At 32.1% G+C, this 9,172-nt stretch overlaps 1 protein-coding gene across 1 annotated transcript; it reads left to right on the forward strand.

Annotated features, from left to right (window-relative positions):
- Positions 1-1,426: 1,426 nt before the first annotated feature.
- On the forward strand, positions 1,427-3,682 carry LOC110662745 (mitochondrial succinate-fumarate transporter 1). The gene is made up of 2 exons (XM_021821846.2): positions 1,427-2,042; positions 2,910-3,682. The coding sequence occupies exons 1-2, from the start codon at positions 1,632-1,634 to the stop codon at positions 3,444-3,446; spliced, it is 948 nt and encodes a 315-aa protein (XP_021677538.2). The 5' UTR covers positions 1,427-1,631; the 3' UTR covers positions 3,447-3,682.
- The last annotated feature ends 5,490 nt before the right edge of the window (positions 3,683-9,172 follow it).

The following is a 9,172-nucleotide window of genomic DNA, read 5'->3' on the forward strand; positions in this document are numbered from 1 at the left end:
GTTTGTTTGGGCCTTGAGATATCACAAGAGAGTTTTGTTTTAAGTAATCGTTAAGATATATAATTGTTTTATATTTTTAATATATTTTTTTGTCTCGTATTTCATTTAAGTTTTTTAAATATTAATTTATTATTAAAAATTTATAAATTTTAATTTTATTTTACACAAATTTTTTTAACATCCAATACAAGTTTTCGGATTAAAAATATATAAAATTACTTTTATGCCTCTTTTTCTCTTATTCTAAATAAATATTGACTATTTCAACTAGACTTATCACAAAATTATTAATATCATTATAAAAATTTAAAGAATATTTATTTTTCATTAAAAAAAATATTAAAATTTATAGAATATTTATTTTTCATTAAAAAAAATATTAAAACTGTAGTTATAGACGTCAGATGGTAACTTAGAGAAAATTTTTTAATTTGAAAATTTATTATTATGTTTGTGGGTTTTTTTGTGAAAATAAAATTAAAATTTTTAAATTTTTTTAATAATAAATTGAAGTTAAATAATAAAAATAAAATGTAAAATAAAATTTAAGTATGAGATATTTATTCAATATTTTTAATACATTTTAAGATTTATTTTAAAAATTTTAAATTTAAATGAATTACTGTTGTAGTTATTTATTTGTAATTTAAAAGAATAAATTTAAATAGTTATATTTTCTACATGTTGCAGTCAATTATTTTAATTTATTATTTTAAATTATAAATAAATAATATTATAAATACATTCAAAATTTAATAATAAAAATTTAAATATAAATATCAAAATGTATTAAAATATTTAAATAATTAAATTAATAAATCATTTTTAAAATTTTTTTAATTACATATTATTGGAGTATGTATATATATATATATATATATATATATATATATATATATTATTGTTAATGTAAATATTTAAAATTTATGAAATTTAAATTTAAAAAATGTGAAATTAAGAGAAATATAAAGAAAGAAAAATTATGTTTATCTATAGTGACATACAAATCTTCCATCACAAGCAACATAAACTTTAGATTTACTCAAAGAAGCTTTAATTTTAAGAAAAAAAGTTAGAACTTATTATTTATAAAAATTGGCCAAATTAACCTGTAAAATTCAAACTGCGCTGTGCACTCCCATACCGTGACGATTGTCTGTACTGTCCTCAAATGACCGGACTGTGATTTTCGATCAAAATTTATTTTCTTTTTTCATTAAATTTCTCAGTCGGCTCTTGTCAACCATGCATTTACACCAGTAATAAATAGAAGGGAACCAACACACATCTGGATTTATATATTTATTTAATTAAAAATTAATATATAATTTAAAATTAAGTTGGAGCTATTTAAAAATATAATAAGACTTATTGTATATATTCAAAATACAAAATGAAAATCAGATCTATAAAAAAAAATCATTTTAAAATTTGCTTACTCTCACGGTCACACCACAGGGGCTGCGGGCTGCGGGCTGCGGAACAAGCAGCTAACACTACCATCACTGCACTCCGCGATCCTAATTATACAACCAAAAGAAGAAGAAGAGGAGCTCGCCAACTTCTCTTCTTCTTTTTCTTCTTTTTCTCTGAATCCCCAGTTTCATTCAAACAGTCGCAAAAGATTCATCATGAAGGAATCAATCGAGCAGCAATCCAACTCACCGGCGAAGAAAGCAGCGATCCCGCCGTACATGAAGGCGGTGTCGGGGTCGCTTGGCGGCATCGTAGAGGCTTCTTGCTTGCAGCCGATTGATGTTATTAAGACCAGGTTGCAGCTCGATAGGACTGGCACCTACAAGGGAATTATCCACTGTGGGGCGACGGTCTCGCGAACTGAAGGCGTGCGGGCTTTGTGGAAGGGGTTGACTCCGTTCGCCACCCACTTGACTTTGAAATATGCGCTGCGCATGGGATCAAATGCGGTACTGCAGACGGCGTTTAAGGACTCTGAGACCGGCAAGCTAAGCAATCGAGGAAGAATTCTCGCTGGGTTTGGTGCTGGGGTTCTTGAGGCTCTTGCTATTGTTACGCCTTTTGAGGTTTGTAAAATTCAATACCTGCTTAAGATCTTAGTGTAATTTTTTGTGTTTGGGCATTTGATATCGGGAAATGCTTAATTTTTGCAATAGCGCAGTGCAGGGTCGTAGCCTGCTGCTTGATATCATGCAAAAGGGTCTAATTCACTGTCAAATGCATCGCATGTTGCGTCATTTGCTTTCTCAAGTACAACTTTTGTGATTGGTTTATGTAGGGTTTGTATCTATGATGTTGTTAGGGGAAAGCTCCCCCTATGCTGGATTTTACTTTGTGCCAGTCTAAGCTCACCTAAAAAAGGAATGAGTTTAAAGTTCTGATTAGGTATGGGCATGCAATGCACTATGTTTAATCAAATTTTACACTCACTTTGCGTTTTCAAATAATTGATTCTATTTTATTGCTTGTGAAGTTCAAGAGGATTGTGTTTGTTCATGTCCTCTTTTTTTAATTCCAGGAGATTGGTAAGCATCTTTGAATATAATTCTCACCTGATAAAATTGGTGCCTACAAAATCACAACGTTATCTGCTTGACTAGCTAATTGACTCTGCGTAGATAACTGATTACAATGTTTAATATAATGGGATTAAACTAACAGTGCAAGCTTCATCTGCACATTATTCAAATATTATGCTTTTCAGAATGAGAATGAAAAGAAACAATTATTCTCGGTGATTTAAATTCATCAAGAGCATTGTATCCCATCATTTTGCCAATAATAATGATCTATCATTTTGCTAGAATTTTTGGACCTGTATCATGAATATTATTTGATTTTCTATGATGTGGATTGTATCAGCATCTGTGCAGTCTCTTTGAGAAGAACATAGGAAATTACTTTGAAGTTTTTCTGGTTTCTGGTTAGTGCAGGTGGTGAAAATTAGACTACAGCAACAAAAAGGGTTGAGTCCTGAGCTCCTGAAGTACAAGGGTCCCATACACTGTGCTCGTATGATCGTCCGTGAAGAAGGCTTGCTTGGGCTCTGGGCAGGCGCTGCTCCAACTGTTATGCGCAATGGGACAAACCAGGCAGCCATGTTTACTGCAAAAAATGCTTTTGATGTATTATTGTGGAAGAAACATGAAGGTGATGGGAAAGTCCTCCAACCATGGCAGTCCATGATATCAGGATTTCTAGCTGGAACAGCAGGTCCAGTGTGCACTGGGCCATTTGATGTGGTCAAAACAAGGCTAATGGCTCAGAGTCGAGAGGGGGGCAATCTGAAGTACAAAGGCATGATCCATGCTATCAGAACAATATATGCTGAGGAAGGGCTTCTTGCCTTGTGGAAGGGACTGTTGCCCCGGCTGATGAGAATCCCACCTGGCCAGGCCATAATGTGGACTGTGGCTGACCAAATTACTGGTCTCTATGAGAGGAGATATATACACAATGCTCCCTTGTAGGTAATGTTTACATTGTTTTGCTTGTTCTGGTCTCTAGTCACCTAGCTAGGCCATGACTGACTCATGAGAGGAAGACAACTTTGGAGGTATTTGTTTGCATTGTTTTGCTTGTTCTGGTTTTAAAGTCCATTGCAAGCGTGTAATAATAAATTTCTTTAGTTTTTCTTCTTGATTTGGTTGTTTAGAAGACACTGAAATATGAAATGGATAGCCGTAATAAGCAAGATTTCCTTAAACCTTTTCAAATTTGTTACAGTTTCTGTGATGCAGTAGGAGGATACACTTGCATCCTGAAGCCAAGGTTCTAGTCTGACCTACTAGCACTTGTTGATGCCTTGGTTTAATTCTTGTTTGCTATATGAGGGGTAATTCTTTTGGGGTTTCTTTATTTTGTTCAAGCAAATAGCATGCTTTCTGTTTGCTAAATGAGAAGATGGACATAAAATCATTCAGTAAACCGTTTGTTTGGTGTCACAATCTTAAGGAGGACCCTCCTCTACTTTGTGCAAGTTGTCAATATGATAACTTCATCCTGAACTCATGGCATTAAAAGACAAAAATCAATAGTCTTGATGCACTTGACATATCTGAGGCTGCATTGTTCTTCTGCATTGAATTCCTGGCTGCTGCAATAGCCAGACTGCTAACATATTTCCTTTCATATACTGTGTTTTTTGGGGTTGACCTAAATGGAAATTTTCTGTTTGTGTGTGATTGACCAATTTGCTGCCCTTTACTGACTTTACTAACACGATGGAGCTATTATCAATGAATTCAATAGCACATAAGTTAGGCTCATATGAGGTTGTCATTCTCCCAAATAACAATACGTAAATTTATGATGTGTTATCAAATAACAATATGTGAATATCTGATGTGTTATGTTTCTCCTAATTCCTAAATGTTGAATAGTTGTATTGGTTGAACTTGTCTAATTTGATAAATAACCCATTTTCATTTCTGACTTTACATAGTCATTTATTTTATTGAATGGTTCAAGTGAAATTGTTTGCTATTGAATTTTAAAAATTTTTTATTTGGTAATTGGTACTATTGAGTCCATTGGTTAATATTGGTACGGAAAATTACTATTTAACCTTGTCTTTTAATGAAACTAACTACTTGGTCGCTATATTTGGCTTCTGTTAAACTCTTTAGTCCCTGTGTCAATTTTTTTGTTAGTTAATGCAAGCTAAACTATTATTTAGCCCTTCTATTTTAGTGAAACTAATTAGTTAGTCCATATATTTTGAAAAACACATTAGTTAGTCCTGTAATTTGACTATTAACTATTTATTCTCGTAATTATTTTTTATACCTAAACTATCTGAATCCTCTCCCTTTTATTTCTCTCTCTCCATATTTATTCTCTTCAGTACCCACACCTTTCTCTCTCTCACTCTCTCTATTTTCATCTTTTGATAAAAGTAGTATAAACTGTCTGTGCAAAAAGGTTAATTAGTATCTTTAAATCTCTAAGTAATTAAGAAAAATTGTTTTTCAGTAGAGAAAAAACAAAAATAATGTTCAAAGAATTGGATGGAACTATTTGAACAATTTAAAAAATTCCAGTAACCAACTAATTAGTTTCACTAAAATGGAGGAATTAAACAGTAGCGTTTTTCAAAATATAAGGATCAATTAATTGGTTTCCTTAGAATAGAGGGATTAAAAATAGTATCTTGACTAGCATTAATTAATGAAAAATTTGAAAGGGGACTAAATAATTTAATAAAAATGAAATATAGGGATTAAATAGTATATTTTTTAAAATACAGAGAATAAATAGTTAATTTTATTAAAATATATGGGTTAAACAGTAATTTTCTCATATTGATATCTTAATCAACAATATCACTGTTTTTTCCTTTGCATCAGAATAAAATGATATCAAAACAAATTATTCTCTCGAGGGAAAAAAAGATATCAAAACTAATTGTCATGTGGTAATACAAAATTCCATGGTTAAATACATCTTCAGACACGTGTACTATCGCGTTTTTGCTTAACCACTCCTGAACTAATATTTTTACTTTTCACACACGTAAACATAAAAAAAAAAATTGTAACACTTAAACCCAATTTTGTACAGCTAGCATTACAAGTATTTTCACGCAAGGAGAGGCGATTGATGAGGCGTTCTGTTGATGACATGGGACATGCAATTGCTAGTTAGCTCTTGTGAATAAAAGCGTCTAGTCATTCTCATGGGTTGGAGATCAAGGCTTCGCTTTTACCTTTAGATGAATCATCTTCACAATTCTTGTAATTTTTTCCTTGGATTTCATTTCATTGGTGTGTGATATTACACCTGTAACAATCTAGTCACATTCATCTTTTGATTTGTCCTTTAATTTTGCAAGATTGATCGGAACCCTTTCAAATTGGGTATTTTGTGAAAAATAGAGTCAAGCCAAATTAACTTTGTGTATCCGGTGTGCCGTTGTGGAGAAACAACAACGTTGAAAGTTTCTTAGACACGAATGAATCTTAGTAGAAGGTTCTTTGGTTGCAGGCATTATGAGGTGAGTAATTTTTTATAATGGTTGTATTGTGATTTTGTAATATTTGTTTTGTGTTTTAATTTTGCAATTGTTGTGTGTTTATATGATTTTTGTGAGATGAAGATTTCTGTTACTTGTGGTTATTTCTTCTAGTTTGAACCCTTGTGCCTGAGTATTTGAAGAATGTAACTATTGATTTGTTGTCAAGGCTAAATGAGCATGAAATTGAAAAAAAGAGAGGAGGCTTGACTGGAAGCACATTTTGTGGAAGAATTTTACTTGTAAAAGCAGCAATTTTGTTGGTTTTGGTAGCTTGGTCGCTGTGCTTTACTTGACTGTGGTTTTTGCAGTAGATTTTTGTTAGTTTTTGTAGCCTGGTTGCTATTAAACCTGACTGTGCTTTTTGTAGAAAATTTTGGTTTTGTATACCCTGTAATTATTAGGATATATTTTGACAGGGATTGTAAATGTTAGTTTATTAATTTAATTAAGTTAATGGTAATGAGGTAGAATTTACTTACTAAATACTTACATGGTTTATTTTTAGTGAATTTTTAGATTCTGCATACCGTAAAAAAAAAAATTTGCAGATTGAACTACAATTGCATATTGGACCAAAATTGCAAATGGAAGTTAAATATGGTAAAAAAAAGTGCATGATGAATCATATTTTGCTAAAAACTTGTAGACTTGGTCAATATAGCAAAATCCCACAAATAAGTACATAATGAACAAATTCTTATGCATTAAAAGTGTAGATGATTAATATGCACTGAAGAATCAATTCACAATTAGTTATTTAACTGAAATTTAACATATTCACTGTGGTTAACACTAGTTTTTTCCCAAATAATACATATTATATTAAAATCATAATTGCCATTTGTAGAAGTTCATTACAGGATGAATACCCTAAACTGTTCCTAAAAGAATATGCAAGTGCATCCAAAATCCTATCTGTCGTAAGAGTTTTGCGGTCGTTGGACTATTCTTAATGAAGTGGGAAGTGATGAGTTGCCACTTTAATTTTGATGAAAATTAAAGAAAATCATTTATTATTTAAAAAAATAATTTTAACACTTCTAAAATAAAGATTTTAGGTTCGGGGTCCGTATATGTGTAGAGAAAGTGTTAGGCATCCCATATCGTCCTTCAATAAAGGGTAAGTAGATTTAAGGATGTGCTCTTTATAATTTAATAATTTTGGGGTTTAAATTATGATGTTGGTGCTAACATTTACTATAGGAACGTTTGATGTCTCACCATTAGGGGTTGTCCCAAGAATATAGGTTGATGAGATGACCCTAATGTCCTAAGAACATAGGTTGATGAGATGACCCTAAGGTGAATTGTGACTCTAACTTTTTATTACGACTTTTATTAAATTTTTCCCTCTGCAAAATTAGGACTCTAATCTTGGAGAGGCATCATTTGGTTCTTAGAGACTCATGATAAGCGAGGAGGACTTTCGGCTCACTTATCATTCATCTTATCATTGGTGTCCAAACAATTGAGGGTGCTACCTAATGGAATGGCTCTACCCTTAATGGTAGTTTGCTAAGGCTTTTTACTAATGTGATGGTTTAGCTTTGGGTCTAATTTACTAAGGTTTAAAGGTCTTCAAATTGTCCCTACTGTGAACAGTAGAGCCTCATTTTATTATTGTGATACTAACAGAAAAATCCATGAGTATCACAATAAATGAAACAAGTTTCAATCTAAGCAAAAACCTTTACGGATACTAACGGGGAAACTCACAGGTATCGCTACACGACTTCCTCCTAGTTAGGGTAAAAGAAAGCCCTGGTACAGGGCTAAAGTGTGTGAGGACATTGTGTAAGTATTAAGTGTGTAAAGGGATATACCTACCTCTTCTTTATTCAGAAAAATTAAGACAACACTACTGTAACACACAAGAAACACTTAACCAAATTAAATGATTAAACGGTTAGCAATAAAGGTAAAAGAATAGTAATAATTTAAAAGGTAAAAGAATAGTAATAATTTAAATTTATCAAATGTTAAGGCCCTCGATATTTTGTAAGTTAAATCCCATAATTATTAATTTTTAAGATCACAAAATTAAATTCACTCTTAGACCTCTAAACCAGGGTTTAAGGATAGCCAGGCTCCCCATTGAAGTCACCAAGCTGTCGTAAGGGTTTTGTGGTCGCCAGACGATTCTCACCGAAGTGAGAAGTGAGTAGTTGTCACTTTAATTTGAGGAAAATTAAAGAAAATCATTTATTATTTAAAAAAAAAAATAGTTTTACCACTTCTAAGACAGAGATTCTGGGTTCGGGGTCTGTATACGTGTGGAGAAGGTGTTAGGCACCCCATGTGCTCTTTATAACTTAAAATCAATAATTTTGGGGTTTAAATTACAATGTAGATTCCCATATTTGCTATAGGAACATTTGATGTATCAACATTCGGGGTTGTCCCAGGGACATAAGTAGATGGAATGACCCTAGGGTGAATTGTGACTCTGTCTTTTGTTAGGATTTTTATTAAATTCTACCCTTTTGAAAATTAGGACTCTAATTCTGAAGAAGTATTATTTGGTTCATTGAGATTCATAATGAGTGAAGAGAGCTCTCAGCTCATTCATCATTCATCTCATCATTGGCATCCAAATAATTGAGGATGCGGTGTGTAAAGTGAATTTTATAATTGAACCAATATAGGTATAGATTTTTATTCCTTTTAATTGGGACTCCAATTCAAAAGGAATGTATTAATTAAAGCCTAGAGAGTTTTCTTCATCAATGAGGACTCTTAGTTAATGAATCAAAGTATCATCATCGGCAATATCAACTATAAAATCTTTACCCATATTGATCGATGAATTTACAATTTGGAGACAATGAGTCGAATTGTGCAAGCTTAAATAATCAAATTCGAAGAAAGGCTCTCCCTTAATAAGACTGTAACCCAAGGAAGGACTTTCCCTTGTACTTCAAAATCAAATATTTATTGACACGTTAGATGGAAAACTTTTTTTCGAAATTCAAGAGAAGTAAAAAAATGTTTTTCATAAATATGAAGGAGGGGTTCAGAGGAAAGGACTCTCTCCCGAACTCCTAATATTTAAAAAAAAAAAACTTTAGGAGAGTAAATGCTCTTCATAGATACGAGAGTTCTAGGAAAGGATTCTCTCCCGAACTCTCAATATTAAAAAAAAAAAAAAAAACTTTAAGAGAGTAAATGCTCTTCATAGAT

Source organism: Hevea brasiliensis, chromosome 3 (genome assembly GCF_030052815.1).
Source record: "Hevea brasiliensis isolate MT/VB/25A 57/8 chromosome 3, ASM3005281v1, whole genome shotgun sequence".
Taxonomy (NCBI): Eukaryota; Viridiplantae; Streptophyta; class Magnoliopsida; order Malpighiales; family Euphorbiaceae; genus Hevea; species Hevea brasiliensis.